General features: G+C 35.6%; 1 protein-coding gene across 1 annotated transcript in view; it reads left to right on the forward strand.

Moving 5' to 3' along the window:
• The first annotated feature begins 11 nt into the window (after window positions 1-11).
• Window positions 12-23176, forward strand: part of CENPP (centromere protein P) — a 218758-nt gene continuing 195593 nt past the window's right edge. Inside the window, exons 1-3 of the mRNA XM_032477409.1 lie at window positions 12-475; window positions 19632-19813; window positions 21791-21879. Coding sequence (XP_032333300.1) covers window positions 255-475; window positions 19632-19813; window positions 21791-21879 — 492 coding nt within the window. The 5' untranslated portion in view covers window positions 12-254. The remainder of the gene's footprint in view (window positions 476-19631; window positions 19814-21790; window positions 21880-23176) is intronic.

The following is a 23176-nucleotide window of genomic DNA, read 5'->3' on the forward strand; positions in this document are numbered from 1 at the left end:
TGAGGGGGGAATTAAAATAAAGAGACTCACCCTTCACAAGTTCCCGGAACCTCCTCTTCTGTGACGTAAGCGTCCTGGTTGATCCATGGCGCCACCAGAGCGGGGTGGACAGCCGCGCCCCTGGGTTTCGGGTTGGAGGGAGTCCACTCTCTTGAAGAATGGGGACTGCTGGGGAACAGCTGTAGAAAAGTGCGCAGGCACGAAAACGGTCCCGCGATGCTGGCGAGCACGGGTTATATGCGCGGGGATCGCGCATGGTTCCCTTGCCTCCCCCGCCGAGCTCCGCGATGGTTCCCGCCAGCAGCGCGGGCGGCTTGAAGGTGTCTGAAGGGGCGCGCCTGAAGGCAGCTTCCAGTCGGGGCCTCGCCATGGATTCTCTTCGTGCCGAGACCCGCGCCTTGGAAGCCGAAATCACGGCCTTGAGGCGGGCCTGCGTGGAGCTGCCGGATCCCGGGGCAGACACCACCCGAGTCCGGTACGTGGCCTTCCTCAGGCCTGGTGTGAAGGGTAAAAAAAATATCACTCCACTGCAGGCGCCAGGACATCCCCACAGACCTTTGCAGACTACCAGACGTGGGCTGGAACCCTTTTTCTGTCTGTAACTGCAGTGCTGGGAGAGATGAGCCCACGCATGGGCCCGGTTGTAAACGCATTACCGTATGTTAACTGATTTAATCGCAGTCATGGGAAAGATGTTTTCCTTGAAGTTCTCTTTCTCATGCTGATAACTGTCAAGGTGGAAGTTTTGCTTATCGCTGTAGCAGCCTTGCCTAAATTTAGTGGGTCGCAGCATAAAGTTGGGGTTTAATAACTTTGGTTTCATGGTATTTGTTTCACCTAACTATGGCAAATGATGCTGATTTTTCGTTTACGGTAGTGATATGAAATTTCCTTTGAGAAATAATTAGGTAAAAAGTAATTTGATAGAAAAATAGGTAATGTAGTCTATAGGAAAATTTGGCAAAAGCTGCGAAGGTGGTTGTCCATTGCCTGCAGATGGGGAAGCGTCCTTGTAAGGGAAGGGGAGAAACTCCCTGTCTAAAGGAGAGTGGAACCGTGTGCACTAATAGAAATAAATTCTATCTGCCACAGAGCAGTGGCATCTTAACGTCTTTGGCTTAACTAGTTATAGCCAGGGTCTGTCGATTGCTTACTAAGTACCAGACTGAGAAATGCAAAGGTCTTTATGTGCATCATCTCTTTTAATACCTATGACAAGCTGTTAACCTCGTTTTCAAGTTAGAGAAATTGAGGCTCAGAGAAGTTAAGTTGCTTGTCCAAGGTCTCAGGGAAAATAAGTGTCAGACCTGGACTGGAACCCAAGAATCAAACTTCAAAAGTCCAGACACTGCTTAACTGAAGAAGGAGAGAAAGAGCCTGTAACAGTTAATTATGTATTGTCTCAAACTTGCAAGCAGCTTGAAAGCAGAAACTGTCTTCAGATTTTAGTTAATACTGACTTGACATAGATGTGGAGAGAATGAGATTTTCCTGAAATAACTGGAAATGAGATGGTAGAATTTGAGAAATTAAAGAAAGTGATGCATGTTGGATGGGATCATGAAGGTAGAGGAGGCTGGACTAGTAATAGGGAAAGGGAAGCAGGTGAACAGGGAGCAAATATGTTCCTCCACAAGTGAAAGGGTAAATGTATTTTTGGAACCCTTGCTACTCCAGATGTGCTCCACAAACTGGAAGCATTAGTATCACTTAGGAGTTGACCAAAAATACAGATTTCAACCTAACCGTGACCTATTGAGTCAGAATCTGATTTTTAATAAGACCTCGATAATCTTATGCACATTTGGAAGTTTGAGAAGCACTGTAACAAAAGATGATTTCTTTACTGGCTACAGTATGTCATTTTTAGCTCAGGATACCATGTAGACTATTCATTGGGCCTCCTCAGTGATTAAATTGAGAAAGTCGGAAGAATCCAGACTGCGGAAGATAATGTCAATCCAGGGACTTTGAATTTAATGTAAAGTTTCTTTTCACTATGATGGAGAAGGAAGTGTAGGACATGTGTACCAAGCTTTTTTTTTTTTTTAAATCACGATAAATTACATATAATATAAATGTATTGTTTTAGCAATTTTTAAGTGTACATGTGATATTATATTCATAATATTGTGCATGTATTACCTCCATCTTTTCCCGTAACTCATTACATTTTGTAAAACTAAAACTCTATATCCATTAAACAATAATTCCCATTCCCCAACTCCTTTAGCCCCTGGCGATCACCATTCTATTTTCTGTCTTGATGAATTTGACTTTAGGTACCTCATGTAAGTGGAATCATACATATTTATCTTTTTGTGACTGGCTCATTTCACTTAGCATAATATCCTTAAGGTTCATCTATATTATAGCATATTGCAGAATTTCCTTCTTTTTTCAGGCTAAATAATATTTTCTTGTATACATATACCACATTTTACTTATCTGTTCATCTGTAAGTAGATACTTGCGTTGCTTCCATGTTTTAGCTATTGTGAATAGTGCTGGTATGAACATGTGTGTACAGATATTTCTTTGAGACCCTGCTTTGAATTCTTTGGATATATACCAAGCAGTGGAGTTGCTGGATCATATGTTAATTCTATTTTTAAATTTTCTGAGGAACCTCCATACTCTGTTCCATAGTGGTGGAACCATTTTATGATCCCACTGATAATCCACCAGTGTTCCAGATTCTCCACATCTTCACTGACACATCTCTTTTTTTGATAGTAGCTCTTCTAATGGGTAGGAGGTGGTGTCTAACTATAGTTTTGTTTTGCATTTCCCTAATGATTAGTGATGTTGAGTATCTTTTCATGTACTATCGACCATTTGTATATCTTCTTTGGAGAAATGTCTATTCAGGTCTTTTGCCCATTTTTGAATCAGGTTGTTTGGGTCTTTGAAGTTGAGTTTTAGGAGTTCTCTGTATGTTTTGGATATTGATCCCTTATCATATCTATGATTAAAAATATTTTCCCCCATTCTGTGGGTTGCGTTTCTACTCTTTTAATAGTGTTTTTTGATGTACAATTTAAAATTTTTTTCATGAAGTTCAGTTTGTCTATTTTTTCTTTCATTATCCATGCTTTTGGTATCAGATATATCCATGAAATCATTGACAAATCAAATGTCGTGAAGCTTTTATCCTGTTTTTTAAGAGTTTCATTGTTCTAGGTCTTATGTTTACACCTTTGAAACAGTTTGAGTTAGTTTTTATATCTTAGGTAAGGATCCAGTTTCATTATTTTTCATGTGGATATCCAGTTTTCCCAGCATAATTTGAATGGTATTGGCACACTAGTCAAAAATCATTTGATCATTTGTGTGAGGGTTTATTTCTGGCTTCTGTATTCTATTCCATTCAGCTGTATGTCTGTCTTTATGCCAACACCACACTGTTTTGATGTCTGTAACTTTGACATCAGGCATTGCATTGAACCTGCTTTGGGCAATATTGACATTTTGATAACATTATCTTCTAATCCATGAACATGAGATGCGTTTCCGTTTATTTATGTCTTCTTTATTTTCTTTCATTGATGTTTTGTACTTTTCATTGGATAAGTCTTTTACCTTCTTGATGACAGTAATTCCCGTGTATTATATTCTGTTTTGATGGCATTGCAAGTGAAATTGTTGTTGTAATTTCCTTTACAGATTGTTCTTTGTTGAGGTGTAGAAATGCATCTGATTTTCATGTGATGACTTGATATCCTGCTCCTTTGCTGAATTCATTTATTAGTTCTACCAGGTTTTTTTTTTTTTTTTGTAGAATCTTTAGGGTTTTATACGTACAAGATTATTCCACCTGGAAACAGATAATTTACTTCTTCCTTTCCAATTTGGATGCCTTTTGTTTCTTTTTCTTGCCTAATTGCTATACCTAGAATTTTCAGTACTATGTTGAGTTGAAGTGGTGAAAGCTGCATTCTTGTTCCTGATCTTACAGGAAAAGCTTTCAGTCTTTGACTGTGGATTATGATGTTTGCAGTGGGTTAATCACATATACTTTTTACTATGTGAGGTACTTCCTTTCTGTTCCTAGTTTTTTTAGTGTTTTGGTTTTTCTTTTTAAATGAAAAGGTGTTGAATGTTGTCAAATGCTTTTTCTGCACTAATTAAGATGGTTATGTGTTTTTTTTTCCTTCATTCTGTTAAAGTGGTCTATTTCATTGATTGAATTTCCTATGCTGAACTACAGGAATAAATCTCATTTGGTCATGATGTATAATCCTTTTAAAATACTGCTTAATTTGATTTGCTGCTGTTTTATTCAGGATTTTTACATCAGTGTTTATAAGCAATATTGGTCTATAGTTTTCTTGCAGTGTCTTTGTCTGGCTTTGGTATCAGGTTAATGCTAGCCTAATAGATTGAGTTACAAAGTGTTTGCTCCTCTTCAATTTTTTTGGGAAAGGTTGAGGATTGGTATTAGTTCTTTATGTTTGGTAGAATTCAACATTGAGGCCATCAGGTCCAGAGTGTTTCTGTATTGGGAGATTTTTACTTACTGATTCAATCTCCTCACTAGTTTTAGGTCTATTTTGATTTTTTTTTTTTTTTTTTGGTTTCTTCATGATTTAATCTTTGGTTCTAGAAATCTGGCCATTTCAAGTAGGTTATCCGATTTATTATTGTACAGTTGTTCATAGTACTCTCAATGCTTTTTATTTTTACAGAAACCCCCTTTCATTTGGAATTTCAAAGGAATGCCCCCCTTTCATTTCTGATTTTAGTAATTTGAGCCATCAATTTTTTTTTTCAGTCCACCTAGCTAAGGGTTTGTTCAGTTTGATTTTGTTTCAAAGAGCCAATTTTTTGTTTCATTGATTTTCCCCTGTTAATGTCTATTTCATCGATCTCTGCTCTAATCTTTATCGTTTCCTTCCCTCTGCTAGCTTTGGGTTTAGTTCATTCTTTTTCTATTTTCTTAAGTTTTACCACTAGGTTGTTGATGTGAGATCCTTCTTGTTTTTTACGTGTAAGTGTTTATAGCTGGAAGTGTCCTTAGCACTCAATTTGCTGTGTCTCCTAAGTTTTGATATGTTGTGTTTTCATTTTTATTGGTCTTTAAATATTTTCTTATTTCCGTTGTGATTTCTTCATTATTGGTTATTTTTAAATGTGCTGTTTAATTTCACAATTTCATGAATTTTTTAGTTTTCGTCTGTTACTGATTTCTAACTTCATCTCACTGTGGTTGGAGAAAATACTTTGTAGAATACCTGTGTTTTAAAATCCGCTGAAACTTAATTTGTTGCCCAATATATCATCTGATCTATCTTGGAAAATGTACCATCTGCACTTGACAATAATTTGTTTTCTCTTGTGTAGAGTATTCTGTATATTTTGTTAGAGTTAATTGGTGTATTGTGTTGTTTAAGTTCTTTATTGCTTACTTATGATCTACCTGGTGCTTCTTTCCATCATTCTAAGTGGGGGATTGAAGTCTCCAACTGTTATTTTGTTTTTATTGAGCTATATTTGACTTATAACATTTTATTTTCAGGTGTATGACATAATGATTTCACATTTGCATATACTAAAAGTGATCACAAGAAATTCTTAATACCCATCATCATACAAAATTTTTTTTGTGATGAGAACTTTGAAGACTTACTCTGTTAGTAACTTTCAAATATATAACACAGTATTATTAATTATAGTTACTATGCTGTACATTAGATCCCCATGACTGATTTATTTTATAACTGGAGGTTTGTATCTTGTGACCACCTTCACTCACATCCTTCATCCCCTGACCCCCTGCCTCTGGCAACCGTCAATCTATTCTCTGTATCTATGAGCTTGTTTTTTTCTTTGTTTTTGTTGTTTCTTAGATTCCACATATATGTGAGATCGCACAGTATTTGTCTTTCTCTGTCTGACTTACTTCATTTAGCATAATGCCCTCAAGGTCCATCCATGTTGTTGCAAATGGCAAGATTTATGGCTGAATAACATTCCATATGTGTGGCTTGGAATAATGCAATATCTTTTTGAGTTAGTGTTTCTGTTAGTTATCCTTTGGATAAATAACCAGCAGTAAAATTGCTTATCATATAGTAGTTCTATTTTTAACTTTCTGAGGAACCTCCATACTGTTTTCTGCAGTGCCTGCACTAGTTTATTTACATTGCTTCCAGGAATACACAGATTCTCATTTCTCCACATCCTCACCAACATTTGTTATTTCTTGCATTTTAATAATAACCATTCTAGCAGGTGTTAGGTTACATCTCATTGTGATTTTGATTGGCCTTCTGTATGTCTTCTTTGAAAAAATGTCTATTAAAATCCTTTGTGCATTTTTAAATCAGATTGTATATTTTAATTATTTTTTTTGCTATTCATTTGTATGAGTTCTTTATACATTTGGATATTGACCCCTTATGAAATATATGATTTGCAAATATTTTCTTTCACTCTATAAGTTGCCTTTTCCCTTTGTTGATTGTTTCATTTGCTTTCTAGAAGCTTTTTAATTTGATGTCATTCCACTTATTTTATTTTAGTTTATTTTAGCTTTTATTGCCTTAATTTTTGGTGGCAAATCCAAAAATTATTGACAGGACTGATGTCAAGGAGCTTACTACCTATGTTTCCTTCTAGGAGTTTTATTGTTTGGGATCTTTAATCCATTTTAAGTTAACTTTAGTGTATTGTGTAAGATAGTGGTTCTGTTTCATTCTTTTGCTTGTGGCTGTCCAGTTTTCCCAAGCCATTTATTGAAGAAACTGTCCTTTCCCCATTGTGTATTCTTGGCTTCTTTGTCATAAATTAATTGACCATATGTAGTTTATTTCTGGGCTCCCTTTTCTGTTCTACTGATCTGTGTGTCTGTTTTTATGACTATACAATATTGTTTTGATTACTGTAGCTTTGTAATATAGTTTGAAATCAAGACATATGATGCCTCCAGGATTGTTCTTCTTTCTCAAGATTTCTTTGGCTATTCCAGGTCTTTTGTGGTTCCATACAAATATTAGAATTATTTTTTCTATTTCTGTGAAAAATGCTATTGGACTTTTGATAGAGATTTTATTGAATCTGGTGATTGCATTGGGTAGTATGGATATTTTAACAATATTAATTCTTCTTATCCAGGAGCATGAAATATATTTTCAAATATTAGTATTTCTTCAGTTTTTTTCATCAATGTCTTATAATTTTCAGTGTTCAGGTCTTTTACTCCTTTGTTAAATTTATTCCTAGGTATTTTATTCTTTCTGGTACAGTTATAAGTGGGATTGTTTTCTTATTTTCTTTTTCTGATATTTTGTTATTATGCATAGAAACACAACAGATTTTTGTATTGATTTTGTATCCTGCAACTTTACTGAGTTTTTTCTTTCTTCCTCTCTTTCTTCCTTCCTTCCTTCCTTCCTTTTTTCTTTCTTTCTTTCTTTCTTTCTTTCTTTCTTTCTTTCTTTCTTTCTTTCTTTCTTTCTTTCTTTTCTTTCTTTTCTTTTCTTTTCTTTTCTTTTCTTTCTCTCTTTCTCTCTCTCTCTCTCTCTTTTCTTAACTAGTTTTAACAGTTTTATGGTAGAGTCTTTGGGGTTTCCTCTAAATAATAAGTCATTTGCAAATTTGACTGATTTCTTCCTTTCTGATTTGAATGCCTTTTATTTCTTTTTCTTGTCTAATTGTTCTGGCTAAGACTTCCAATACTATGTTGAATAAATGAGGTTAAAGTGGGCATCCTTTGTCTTACTCCTGATCTCAGAGGAAAAACTTTCAGCTTTTCACTCTTAAGTATGATGTTAGTCTTGGACTCATCATATGCCTTTTATTATTTTCAAATATGTTCCCTCTGTAACCACTTTGTGGAGGTTTATCATAAATGGATGTTGAATTTTGTCAGACTGTTTTCTGCATCTATTGAGGTGATGATACGGTTTTTATCCTTAATTTTGTTCACAGAGTGTAGCACATTGATTTGCAGATTTGAACCATCCTTCCATTCCAGTGCTGAATCCCACTTGATCTTGATGTATATTCCTTAATGTATTGCTGAATTAGCTTTGCTAATGCTTTGTTGAAGGTTTTTTACGTTTATATTCTTCAGGGGTATATACCTTATAATTTTCTTGTAGTGTCCATGTCTGAGTTTGGTATCAGAGTAACAGTGGCCTCATAAAATGAGTTTGTAAGTCTTCCCTCTCTTCTGTTTTTTGCAAGAGTTTGGGATTGGTTTGCTTCTTTAAATATTTGGTAGAATTCACCAGTGAAGCCATCTGGTCCAGGACTTTTGTTTGTAGGTAGGATTTTAAATACTAATTCAAGCTCCTTATTAGTAGTTGGTCTGTTTAGATTTTCTCTCTCTCTTTTTTTCTTTTTTGTGATTCAGTCTTGTTTTATGTTTCTAGAAGTTTTTCAATTTTTTTCTAGATTATCCAGTTTGTTGTCATATAATTTTTCATACTTTTCTTAGGATGTAAGTAGTTTCCTCTGTATTTCTGTGGTGTCAGTTATAACATCTCTTCTTTCATTTTGATTTTATTTGTGTTCTCTGTTTCTTTCTGATGATTCTAGCTAAAGTTTTGTCTGTTTAGTTCACCTTTTTAAAAAATCAGCTCTTGATTTCCTTGATTTTTTTCTATCACCTCTTTAGGCTGTATTTCATTTTTATCCCTTCTCTCATTTTTGATATTTCCCTCTACTAATTTTGGGCTTTATTTGTTCTTCTTTTTCTAGTTCCTTGAGATGTAAAGTTCAGTTTTTCATTTGAGATTTTATGTTGTTGCTTTTTTACATAGGCAGTTATTGCTATGAACTTTCGTCTGAAAACTGCTTTTGCTGTAGCCAATAGTTTGGTGTGTTTTATTTCTGTTTTCATTTGTCTTAAGGTTATTTTTTGACTTCTTTTTTGATTTTTCTTTTGACCCATTCAGTCATATTCAGTAGAATGTTGTTTCAGTCCTGCATATTTGTAAATTTGTCAATTTTCTAGTGTAATAGCATTGTGGTTGGAAAAGATGATTGATATAATTTCAGTCTTCTTAACTTTATTGAAACTTGTTTTGTGGCTTAACAGATAACCCATCCTGGAGAATGTGCTTTGTGCACTTGAGAGGAATGTGTACTTTCATTTGAGTGGAATGTTCTGTATATGTCTGTTAAGATCTTATGGTCTAAATGTGTTCTATGAGGCCATTGTTTCCTTAATTGCTTTTCTCTCTGGGTGATCTATATATTGATGTAAGTAGTGTACTAAAATCCTCTACTATTGTTGTATTGCTGTCTATTTCCTTCTTTGAGGTCTGTTAATATTTGTCTTATATATTTGGGTTCTCCTATATTGAGTGCATAAATATTTAATAATATGTCCTCTTGTTGCATTGACTTTATTATTATATAATGACCATCTTTGTCTCTTATTACAATCTTTGTCTTAAAGTCTTTTTTTTCCGATATAAATATGCTATTTTAGCGTTCTTTTAGCTTCCATTTGTATGAAATATCTTTTTCCATCCCTTTACTTTTCAGTGTGTGTTTCCTTGTATCTGAAGTGAGTATCTTATAGGCAACATGTAAATGGGTCTCTTTTTAAATCTAGTCAACCAATCTGTATTTTTTGATTGGAAAATTTAGCCCATTTACATTTAAAGTAATTATTGATAGGTATGTACTTACTGCCATTTTGTTGTTTTCTGAAAGTTTTGTAATTCCTATGTTTTGTTCTTCCTCTCTTGCTCTCTCCTTTTGTGATTTGTTGATTTTCTACAGTTATATGCTTAGATTCCATTGTTTTTATCTTTTATGTATCAGAGCTTTTTTGCTTTGTAGTTATCATGAGAATTGCATAAAACATGTTTATAATGATCTGTTTTAAGTTGGTGATAACTTACGTTCTTACACATTCTGAAGCTCTATATTTTTACTCCCTCTCCCCAATGTTTTATGTTTTTGATGTCATAACTTACATCTTCTTATATTGTGTATACCATAACAAAGTATATAGTTATAGTTATTTTACTACTTTTGCTTTTTAACATTTGTATTAGCTTTTTAGTGATTAACCCACCACCATTGCACCATTGGATTATTCTGAATTCTTCAATATACTTACCTTTACCAGTGAGAATTACACTTTCATGTTTCCTGCTACTACTTAGTGACTTTTTGCTTCAGGGTAGAGAAGTTTTTTATAACATTTCTTGTAAGGCCTATCTGGTAGTGATGAACTCCTTTAGCTTTTGTTTGTCTGGAAAACTATGTCTGCTTCAATTCTGAAGGAGAGCTCTGCCAGTAGGATATTATTGGTTGGCAGTTTTTGTCTGTTAGCCCTTGAGTATATCATACCACTTCCTTCTGGCCTGCAAAGTTTGGGCTGTAAATCTGATAGTATTTTGGGGTTCCCTTCTGTTGAACTTTTGGTATTTTAATTTTAATGTATCTTGATGTAGATCTCTTTGGGTTTCTCTTATTTGGTACTTTGTACTCTTCCTGTATCTGATGTCTGTTTCTTTCCCCAGATCTGCCACTATTTCTTCATATAAGTTTTCTGCTCCTTTCTTTTGCTCCTTTCCTTCTGGGACCCCTATAATTTGAATGTTGGTCCATTTGCCCCATAAGTCTATTTAGCTATTTTAGCTTCTTTTCATTTCATTTCATTTTCCTTTTTGCTGCTCTGATTGGATAACTTCACCGATCTTTGTTACTGCTTCGTTTAGTCTGATGTTGAACCCCCTCTAGTAATTATTTCAGTTCAGTTATTGTTATCTTCAGGTCCATGACTTCTATTTTTTTTTTCACTTTTCTTATTCACTTAATGAAAAGTATAATACTAAAAAACAAAAAATTTAAAAACACTAACAAAAGTAGCACAGAAATTTCTAAAATTCACTGAAATACTAAATACAGGACTGTAGAAATCAACAAAACAGAATAATACAACAAATGATGTTTATACTAGAAATGTACAAGTGATTCAACATTGAGAAATTTATTATAATAATTTCGTGGCCACAGACTAAAGAATAAAACTGCTATTTTAAACTTTTTAATAGATTCCAAATAACATTTCATAAAATGCAGCTATGTTTCTTTTAAGAACACACATGTGTACAACATAGTAATTTAGGAAGAGACAGATTAAATTGTGGAAAAGGAGAAAAGAATGGAAAATATTAGAGGCTTACTACATGCCCTATTTTCATCATTTATAAACATAATTCTGTGAATTTTAGCCAATGCAATAAATTTTTTGAAATGACTAACATTTTAAAAGCCCTTACTATATATGCTAGAAAGTGTTCTAAATACTTAACAAATATTAACTCATTTAAACTTTGTAACAATCCTAGGGAATATTAACTACTATCATTCTTATTTTACAGATTAGGAAGCTGAAGTCTAGAGAAGTTAAGTAACTTGGCTAAGGGCTCATAGTTAATCAGTGGTAGAGCTGAATAAGCACTGGAGTAGTTTAGCTCATGAACCTTTAATTTAATTTTAAAAACTTTTATTAATTTAAATATGTTTTTAAATTGAGTTATAGTCAGTTTACAATGTTGTGTCAATTTCTGATGTACAGTATAAAAATTGAAGATGAAATTTTAAAATAACTTGAGACAAATGACAATCAAAACACAACCACACAAAACCTATGGGTTGCAGCAAAAGCAGTCCTAAGAGGGAAGTTCATAGTGATATAGGCCTTCCTCAAAAAGCAGGAACAATCTCAAATAAACAGCCTAACCTACCACCTAAAAGAATTAGAAAAGGAAAACCTAAAGTCAGCAGAAGGAAAGAGATAATAAAGATCAGGGAGGTAATATATAGAGATTAAAAAACAACAGAAAAAATCAATCAAACCAAGAGCTGGTTTTTTGAAAGAGTAAACAAAACCAACAAGCCTCTGGCCAGGCTCACCAAGAAGAGAGGATACAAATAAACAAAGTAAGAAATGAAAATGAAGAAAATTACAACAAATACCACAGAAAAACAAAAAACCGTAAGAGTATACTATGAACAACTGTATGGTAACAAATTGGACAACCTAGAAGAAATGATACTTTCTTATAGTTTCTGTCCCTTTGTTGACATTCTCATTTTGTTCATCCATTGTTCTCCTGAGCTCTGTGAGCATCTTTATGATCATTATTTTAAACGACTTAAAAGGTAAACCATTTATCTGTATTTCATTAAGGTGTTTTCTTCAAGTTTTATCTTATTCTTTCATTTGGAACATATTCCTGTATTTGTTCATACTCTTGACTCTCTGTGTTGGTTTCTGTGTATTAAATAAAACAACCCTCTCTTGCAGTCTTGAAGGAGTGACCTCGTATGGTAGATGAAACTTATCATTCAACCCTGCCCTTGGTCTTGGTTTTCTCTCAAACCTTGGCGTTGTCCAAGCAGCGTACATTTTCTTAGTTGCTCTCAACAGTTGAGGGTATGCCCAAGACTTGCCAGTGTCCCAGAGGGGAGGTTCTCAGTCAACAGATAGATTCACCCTGATTGGAGACAATTCCCTCAGGGAGGAGCCTTTAAAGTATCCAAATATACCTCTTTCAAGGAAAATTGGGAGATGGGTGTTTTTGTCTGCTCCTTCTGCCCCGAGGCTTTGTGATAGCCAAGTAAGAAGTGTTTCTTTGCTATTTTTCTGCTGAAGTTATGAACACAAGCCCTGCTGGCCACCATAGCCAGGCTATGAATGGATGTCTCCTCTGGATGACATTCACCATAGTGAGGATGAACAAGCCCCTATCTTGGGGACACTGATGACTTGGGCCTGGCCAGAGGGAGGGCATGAAAATGGCATCCTCTGACTTCCTCAGTCTTTTCAGAGGATTGCAGTTGGGACTTGAATGTGTTTGTGTGTTTTTTTAAACATTTTTTTATTGAGTTATAGTCATTTTACAATGTTGTGTCAAATTCCAGTGTAGAGCACAATTTTTCAGTTATACATGAACATATATGTATTCATTGTCACTTTTTTTTCCACTGTGAGCCACCACAAGATCTTGTATATATATCCCTGTGCTATACAGTATAATCTTATTTATCAATTCTACATATGCCTGTCAGTATCTACAAATTTTGAACTCCCAGTCTATCCCTTCCCACCCCCCTCCCCCTTGGCAACCATAAAAAAAAAGAGAACATAAATACAAAACAGAAACAGACTCATAGAATACAAACTTGAATGTGTGTTCTAAGAGAAGATAAGCTTGTCTCTTTTACAGTGAGACTAGGAGTACATTTTAGTCTGCCATATCCACATTGTGCCCTGGGGCTAGTAGTCATTTAAGAACTGTTTCTCCTTTTATTACAGTGTTACGGGACCCACAATAAGTTCTGCTGAAAGTTTCGCTGGCTTCCAGAGCCTGGTGATCAAGAGGTGTCCCCTTGGGCGGCAGCCACAAAAATCAGGGCACCAGAGAGTGCACAAACTCCTTTCCAGGAGATACTAGTGACCTGGAGTGAGACAGAGAGTGCGAAGATCATGCTCACTAGACTCTGTCTTTGGAGGTATTTGAGTAGACTTCTGTCTGTTTTTAAATTAGAAGGCCGCCCTTGAGGCCAAAGCTTTAAGGTAAGAGAATAGGCTTCTTTCACAGAAACACAGGTTGATTTTCTATTGGCTGCCTCTACGCTGGATTCTGAGATAGGTGAGTCTGTGCGTATGAGTTGTTTAAAAACTGTTCCTCTGTTCCCATACAGCCTTGTGGGTCTCATGGACCCACAGGCCTCTTTGGTTCTCAAAGCTAGATATTTTAGGGGCTTGCATCTCAGGTGCTGGTCTTAAAAGTTCAGGTGCCAGCCGTGGTCACACCTTTCACTCTCAAGGAGCATGTCAGGGTTGTTAGTCCCCCTCGATTGTGGGTTGCCACCTGGGGGCTGGCTTTGGTGGGGAGACTGTCTCAGCCTCTACCATCCATTTCCATGTGGGCTTTTTCTCGTTTGCCTGATGTGCAGAAGTAGCTCAGCTCATTCCTGCATTTCTTTCAGAGAAAGTTATTTCATATGTAGGTGTAGATTTGGTGTGACTATGGGAGGAGGTGAATTCAGGATCCTCTTATGTAGCCATTTTGAACTGTTAGTGTAGAACTGTTTCTCCCTTTAATTCTGTCAGTTTTTGCTTCAAAATATAGTCAACTCTCTGTATCCACAGGTTCGTATCTGCAGGTTCTGTATCCACATATTTTGTCATTTGTAGTGGGCACTGGTTCTGGCAAATACTGAGGGATAGCTGAATTTATAGTCTGTCGTTAGGTGTGTAAATGTTTACAGTTTTTATGTCTTACTCTATTGAACCTTTCATTAATATATAATTTTTTTCTTTATCTCTTACAGCCTTTTTTGAGTTGAAGTCCGTTTTGTCTGATATTAGTATCCCCACTGCTGCTTTGAGCATGGAATATGGTTTTCCATACTTTTGGTATTTGATACGGTTGGATCGTGTGGTTTTTATGAATTTTCCTAATCCCTGTCTTAGATTTGGAGAGTTTAACTCCTTTACATTTAAATGAGTACTGATAAGGAGAGACTTTACTTGTGTCATTTTGTGGGTTTTTTTTAATATGCCTTTGAACTTTTTGGTCCCTCATTTCCTGCATTTCTGCCTTCTTTTGAGTAGTTGAAGTTTTGGAGTGAAACATGTAAATTTTTAAAAATTTTTCTTTGATGTATATTCTATAACTTTTCTTTGTGGTTATCAGAGGGATTACATATAATATGAGAAAGTTACAGCACTCTTAATTTGAAGTTATACCTGCCTAATTTCAACAATATACAAAATTTCTGCCTATTTGCGGCTCCATCCCCACTGTTTTTGGTTTTTTTTTAAACTTTTTTTTATTGAGTTATAGTCATTTTACAATGTTGTGTCAAATTCCAGTGTAGAGCACAATTTTTCAGTTATACATGAACATACATATATTAATTGTCACATTTTTTTCTCTGTGAGCTACCACAAGATCTTGTATATGTTTCCCTGTGCTAGACAGTATAATCTTGTTTATCTATTCTACATATGCCTGTCAGTATGTTTTTGGTTTTTTAAGTCACAAAATTTTGTCTTTATACATTTTGTGACCCCAAACAGAAACTAATACTTTAAAATGCATTAATCTCTTAAATTTTGTAGAAAACTTGATTTGGAGTCACAGAGGAGATTTGCACTAATAGTACCTTTAGACTAATAATTTTTTCAAATGTTAAATCATCTAGAAAACAAAAAGTTCACTTACAAGCCATTGTAAAATTACTACTAGATTTTGCATGTTCATGTACTACTTTTATTGAGGTCTTTATTTCTCCACATGACTTCATGTTACTGTCTAGTGTACTTTTATTTTACTTTATAGAACTCCCTTGAGCATTTCTTGCAGGACATATCTAATGGAAACAAACTTCATCACCCAGTGTTTATTTGAAATATCTTGATTTCTTCCTCACTTTTGAAAGAAAACTTTTCTGAAAGAGGATTATTGGTTGATGGTTTTTTCTTTTAGCATTTTGAATATATTGGCCCACTGTCTTTTAGCCTCCAAGATTTCTGATGAGAAATCTGCTCATAAGTTATTGAAGATCCCTTGAATGTGATGATTTGCTTCTTTCTTGCTACTCTCTTTATTCCTGGTTTTTGAAAATTTGGGTCTCAGTGCGGCCCTCTTTGAATTCCTTTTATTTGGAGTTAGTTGAGCTTCTTGAATGTTTATATTCATGTCTTTCATCAAGTTTGGGGCATTTTTAGCCATTATTTCTTCAAATATTCTCTTCTCTCCCTTTCCTGTTGCTTTTCCTTGTCCCATGGTGCATACATTGTCCTTTTGGTCATGTCCCACTGGTCCCTGAGGGTCTGTTTGCTTTTCTTCAGTGTTTTCCTGTTCCTCAGTCTCAGTTTTCATTGTCTTATCTTCATGTTCATTGATTCTTTCTTCTGCCTGCTCAGATCTGCCTTTGAATCCCTCTAGTGAATTTTTCATTTCTGTTATTGTACTTTACAGCTTCAGAATTTCTTATTGGTTTCTTTCTAAGTTTTCTGTCTTTTTACTGATGTTTCCATTTTGTTCACACATTATTTTCTTAAATTTCTCCATATCTTCCTTTATTTCTTTGAGCATCTTTACAATCTCTGTTTTAAAGTCTTTGTCTGCTATATCTGCCATTAAGTGTTTTTCAGGGACAAATTCTTTTGAATTTTTTTTCTTTGAATGGGCCATACTTTTCTGGTTTTTGTATGCCTTGTGATACTTTGTTGAACACTGGACATTGTAATTTAACAGTGGTAACTCTGGAAATCAGATTCTCTCCCCTCCCCCAGTGTTTGTACTTTTTTGTTATTGTTTTGGATTGTTTTGTTGTTGTAGGCTGTCTGTGCTGAGGACCAGCTTGAAATGTTATCTTAATGCCTAAAGATGTCTTATCTGAGCCTTTCCTTGGTATATGCAGTCATTTTCTAATTTTCCCTATGTATCTAGTTTGGTTTTTAATGTCCTAGTCTTTAATTTCTGACTCCTGAAAAGGAAAAGGCAAAAATGATGGGAAGCAAAGAGTGAGAGCTCTTTACCTCCAGCCAGAGGGGAGGGGCTTGCAATAGTGGGGGGAGGGGCAACAATAGTTGCCACCTCTTTGTCTGCATCTCTGTGACCAGAAGCAGCAATCAGCAATTGGAGCACAGGTACCCATATTTGGGGAACAGAGTCCTTTTAGCCCACCCTTGTTCCCCTAAGTTGTTTGCAGGCTTCTCCAAAAACGTGCACAGCTGCCTGCCATGTTATTGGAGTAAAGCATGGGTGGCTACTCCTGTGCTAAGAGCTGAAATTGCCCAAAATTTACTGTAATTTATGTTTGGGCCTTCTCCATGAAGTTGCAAGCCTTCAGCAGTCTCCAGAGTTCCAAAAAAGTTGTATCAGATTCTACCAGTGCAATTGCTGCCCGGTTGGGGAAATAGATTCCTGGTACTTCCTGCACTGCCATCTTCCTAGAATCCTAGATCATTGAGTTTTAAACTCATGTCTTGTGTAAATTTCCTTTAAACGAGAGAAAGCTTCTTGTGAACATCTAATATTGGACAAAAAAAAGTATGCTGTAAGATAAATTTGCAAATAATAAATTAAGGTAAAATTACCGCTGTGAATGAGAAAGTGCAGGCTGTCCTTTTATTTTTGTGGTAAATTATACATAACATAAAACTTACCATTTTAACCCTTTTAAAGTATACGGTTTAGTTCACATTGTTGTGCAACTATCACCATTATCCATTTCTAAAACTATTTCATTGCCTCAAAGTGAAACTGTGTACCCATTAACTAGTAGCTCCCCATTTTCCCCTTTCTCATGCTTGTGTTCTGCATATCTATCCTTTAATGTGATGACTTAGTTCTCTTATTAGTTTGCTCTATTGGAAATACCTTGAAATTTTCATTCATAGTTTGCTGTGACATTGTTTAGTATTTACTTGGAAGGAACTCATTAATACGAGATAATCTCTGTTCTTTTTTTCATTAGCTTTATCGGTTTAAGTTTTTAAAAGTCAATTCATAACAAATAGGTAAGAGTATGTTGTATCTAAATGTCCATCAACAGATGGATAAAGAAGTTGTGGTATGTCAGTACAATGGAATACTACTCAGCCATAAAAAAGAATAAAATAATATCATTTGTTGCAACATGGTTGGACCTAGAGATCATCATTCTAAGGGAAGTAAGCCAGAAAGAGAAAGAAAAATACCATATGATATCACTCATATGTGGAAAATAAAAAAGGAAGAAAAAAAAGGACACAGTGAACTCATGTACAAAACAGAAACAGACTCACAGACATAGTAAACAATCTTATGGTTACCAGGGAAAGGGAGTGGGAAGGGATAAATTTGGGAGTTTGAGATTTACAAATGTTAACCACTATATATAAAAACAGATTTTAAAAAAAGTTTCTTCTGTATAGCACAGGGAATTGGATTCAATATCTTGTAGCAACCTTTAATGAAAAACGAATATATATATATATGTATATGCATGACTGAGACATTATGCTGTACGCCAGAAATTGACACATTGTAATTGTACTTCAATTAAAAAAAAAAGATTGTGTTGTAGTCTCTCAGATGACACAGAATATATACTTATAGTGATATTTTAAATCAGCATTAAAACAAAGCTTAAAAAATTTCTACAGACTTTATACAAGTTTTGGATTCCCAATGTGAAGAATAGAAAGTTAGGCTGTTTTTTATAGACATAGTATAAGGTCATAAGAACATAGGCTAATGTAGTGGAATTAGAAATAGAAAAGGAGGGAGAGCTATTGGCAGGGGGCAGAAAAGATGACCTTAGATCCAGATGTGAGAGGAATAACAGAGCCAAGGATGATCCCTGAGAAATGGAGCCTGCTATTTCAAGGGGCAGATTTTATCATTAACAAAAGTGGGGAAATTTATAGAGGAAAAGCCAATTTGAGGAAAAAACATTTGATAGTTTATCAAGTTAAATCTACCTTGCAGGAAGAAGAGATGTGATTAGAGGTGTGCATTAGGAGTTACTGGCTTAAAAGAGCTGAGGGTAATCATTAACCATTCATCTGGAATAAAAAAAATGCATGTTTAGAACAGCAGAAGCAAGAGTGTTAGGGTTTTCTTTTGATGTTGGAGAAAAGAAGCAGGGATAGTGGAGGACCCAAGATGTCAAGTGAGAATCAGGATAATCATGCCCATAATCCAAGGAAGGCATGGTTTAAGATAGTAGAATTTATTTATTTTATTTTATTTTATTTTATTTTATTTTATTTTATTTTATTTTATTGAGTTACAGTCAGTTTACAATGTTGTATCAGTGTCCAGTGTAGAACACAATTTTTCAGTTATACATGAACATACATATATTCATAGTCACATACTTTCTCACCGTGAGCTACCACAAGATCTTGTATACATTTTCCTGTGCTGTATGGTATAATCTTGTTTATCTATTCTGCATATACTTGTCAGTAGATACTGACAAGATAGTAGAATTTAGAATGGGGCTGAAAGCATGATGGCAGTAAAGGAAGACAAAAAGTAAAATAGCATTTCATGCGGTTATTTGCTGAAATTTTACTTTTTCAAGGAAAATAGAGCTATATATTCTCAGTGAAGAATGTTTGATTATAATGTTGTCTAAGGAAATTATGCTATTTGTTATTCTCTTGGACCTTTCACCCTCTATATTTTTCAGTTTCCCAAGAATCTCTTTCTTGGTATAAAGCACTTTGTGACTTGATTTTGAAGTTAAAACTGGCTAATTTATTTTGTTTTTAATTTCATCATATCTTTTAAAATAGTTTGAGATGTCTTAGGATATCAGACATTTAGATTGGAACCTTTTAAGTATTTCAACCTAAATGGACATTTTAATTTTGCAGAGTACTCCTGTTATTATTTGTTTTATATAATTATTTCTAATATGTAGATAAATATGGTAGTATAAATTGGTTAGGTTTGTTTTATATTGAGATCAGTGATTGCATTGTTAATCGTTGCCACATAGGTTTTGAAAAAAAAATCTTACTTAGTTTTAATGGGAAGACAGAAGGACAAAATGGGAATGATTTGAAGAAATTTGTAAATATTAGTTGAAATACTTGAGTGGTTTCTTCATTGGAGTAATTATTTGTGGTCTTCGCTTTTTAGAAGATCATTTCAAGAAATACGCCAGTCAGATTCTGAAGGATGGGAATCTTCAAAAGATCTGAGAAGTCACCTTGGACATTTAGAATCAGAACTTCTGTTTCTAAGTACCCTTACTGGCATCAATATAAGAAATTACTCCCAGAGGACAGAGGACATAATGAATGCTGAGATGACAGAAACGGGTAAGCATTAATTTTAATCTACAAGTGGTATTGTAGTTAACCTTATTATACATAGGAAATTGGTTATCATATCATTGAATTAAAACTCTGCGTGGTAACAATTTGAATGTGTGGTTGCGGTAAATTTGTTTGGTCAGGTATCCATTGAATGTCACAGTGTGTGTAATACTCTTAAATGCTGCCTGAAGTAGATAGTAAATAAGACAGTTTCTGTCATTTAGTAACTAATAGACAAGTGATTTTTTTTCCAGTTTTATTATGTAGAACCACCACAATTTGACTGCAGACACACACTATATTGCATGCAAACACACACAAACAGTACCCTGCACATTCCTTCAGTCCCCATACATGTACCAGCTGTTGTCTCCAGGAACAGACCAAATCCCTGAGATAAGTGATTTTGAGAACAGCAGTGCCATTAATTTATAAATCTTAGCCATTGTTCACTACTGACATGAGAGCTTTGTCGTCTAATGATATACCCCTAATGTACATGGCCTGTGGCCAAGATAAGTATTTCAAGAGCTCAACCCTTTGGCAGAGGAGGGTTTGTGTCCCAATGACTTATGTTTTATTTTCAAGCGTCTGTGATGAACTAACAGGTAAGCAGAAGTTGATTCAGCTGTGCAGTTGGGTGTTGGGAACTTTGTTTAGGTGAGAGTAGCATTTCCTAAAGAAGGCATCACTTTTGGCAATGCTTCCTGATTTTTCCACCAAAATAACCCTCAAAGAGCAAAGGAGAGGAAGAGTGACCCTCAGAGGAACTTGGGCAGTTCATCTCAGTGCAAGTTTGAATTACATACAGAAATGAGTAATGAAATTTAGACACTTCAGATGCTTGAAAGGAATAGATAGAATACAGAGAGTGTAGAGAGTGAGGTTTTATTGTGCAGAAGTCTTCGTCTCTATTGCGAGCCGTAAGTTCACCCCATCTGTAGATGTATTTGATGGTGCTCATTGAGCTTGCCTTTGAGTGGGCTTGATTCTGAGCTTTCCCCCGTGCTGGCTTAGGTTTCAGTTTTCCTGATCTGCCAGGTCAGTACCATTTTCTTGTGTGATATTTATCTAGCTCATCCATCTGATTTCCTGCTTCCAAAATTAGGTTACTCTCATCTCTCTTCTGCTTTTTATCCTTGCAGAATTGTGCCCTTTTTGAGGGGCAAGGGAGCAGTGTAGGGATACAGGTACTTAATTCTATTAGGTATAAAATATGTACAAAGATATATAGTACAACATGGGGAGTATCGCTAATATTTTATAATAACTAAATGGATTATAACCTTTAAAATTGTGAATCACTATATTGTATACCTGGTAACTTATATAACATTGTACAGCAACTATACTTCAATTTAAAAAAAATTGTACCCTCTAAAAATACCTTCATTAGCAAACATAGATGATAATAAAGTCAGAATCATGGTTATCTCTTACGAGGGAGCATAGTGTATATACAGCCTGGAAAGGGCATGAGGGACCTTTATGGGGTACTTTAAAATTTCTGTGTCTTGATCTTGATGGCGGTTACATGGGAAACGCTTGTAAAAAAAAAAAAAGAAATCAGGCTGCATGCCTAGAAAAGTACTTTTGCTGTCATTTTAGTAAAGTTTTGAGAGGTAACTGAGATAAATATATGGATTTTATTTACTGTCTAACAAGAACCAGATAATGTTGAAAAAAGGAAAAATGTCTAAGTTATCATGAATCAAACTTGTCTACAGTTATACTAGCATATTTCTGTTTCTTACCTTAATCTTTGATATAATTGCGAACTGCAAAATACAGGTTGTCTTTAATCCTATGTCACAGAGGTAATCAATTTGTTGCAGATTCTTCCAGATATTTTCAGTGCAAATACTACAAAACACTCTCAAACATATACCCACGTGTATTATAGATATCCACACAAAATTAAATAACAGACATTTGAAGAAAATTATTTGCAAACAGAATATTTGTTTTTCTGATTTACAGGCACAAAGAAAGTTCTACAGAGACACAGATTATCAGGAAATTGCCACATGATTACATTTCAACTTGAATTTCAGATTCTGGAAATCCAAGTAAGTTAAGGAATATGTTGTGACAGATAACACAGAATCTGCTGCTAGGGAATAAAAAATGCCCACACCGTGGTCTTCAGGAGTGGCTGAGCTGAGGAGGAATTCTTGAGCCAGAGCCCTCTTGTAGCACATTTGTGCAAAGTGGTACCGTAAAAAAAAATTTTTTTAAGTTTGAATACCCCAGCAACTGCATATAATAGGATTGATTCTGAGAGCGTAGTGCTTTATTGGAGGGCAGGTAGCAAGATGCTCTTGGGCTCCCAGTGCGAGACCCAAGGCCATGGGAACAGTCCTGGATGCCCTCAGTAGTAATATGTCAGCCATCTGTTATCTAGGAGTTATCTGTTGCTATTTAACAAACTTCTCCCAAATTTAACAGCTTAACACAGCAAAAACATTTATTATCTCACCCATTTTTGGTGGGTTAGGAATTTGGGAGCAGCTCAGTTCTTGCTCAGGGCCTCTCCTGTAGTTGTGGTCATCTGGGCCCGCTGTAATTCTGCTCAGGGCTGGAGGATTAGACTCCGGGTGGTTCACGGTTATAGCAGCAAGCTCTACAGGACTGCTGCAGGAGGAAGATACTGTTGGCTAGGATTTTCACATAAAATCAGAATGCAGGGAGAATCTTAACGTGCAGCCCTTGGCCAGGATAGGACAGAACAAGGCTCTGAGATCTTCAGAGTCTGGCTCTAAGAAGAGTGGGATCCAGACATAAATTGAGAACTGATCAAGTCTGGGCACATGCTTCGGTAGCAGAAAGCAGTTTTAACCAGTTGGTTTTATGAGTTGGGCCTGCAGGGAGTGTGTATAGAGGAGAGGAACAGGGGAGGCAGGAAGGCTGCCTTGGCCTCAGCCATCAGATAACTAAGGTGGATGTAGACCAGTTGTCACAAACAAATCCTATGGATAAGCTGCTTGCTTGCATTTATGGGCATGTGCCTGAATTCGTTGTGCTTACTCTCAGCCACAAAAACAGCCCCAACTTGTCCCTTTTTATTTGGGACAGGGGTTGATGTCAGGTGTCAGCCAGCCACCCCTGACTGGTCAAGAGTGACTGGATCCAGGTATCTGGGCTAGAGGTTTTGCTTCTTGGGAACTCTATGGTCCAGTCCATGTCCATGGTTGTCACTGCTGACTCTGGCAGGCTGAGAGTGGACTGAGAAATATCTAAGCCCATTATCCGATGATAAAGCTTCCAGCTTGCAACCACCTCAGAATATCCACCTTCAGTCTGCCAGAGTGAGCAAGAACATCCACAGTGTGGCCCTAAGGGTGGTATTCTGTCCCCAGGTTGACA

This window comes from Camelus ferus, chromosome 4 (assembly GCF_009834535.1).
Source record: "Camelus ferus isolate YT-003-E chromosome 4, BCGSAC_Cfer_1.0, whole genome shotgun sequence".
Lineage (NCBI taxonomy): Eukaryota > Metazoa > Chordata > Mammalia > Artiodactyla > Camelidae > Camelus > Camelus ferus.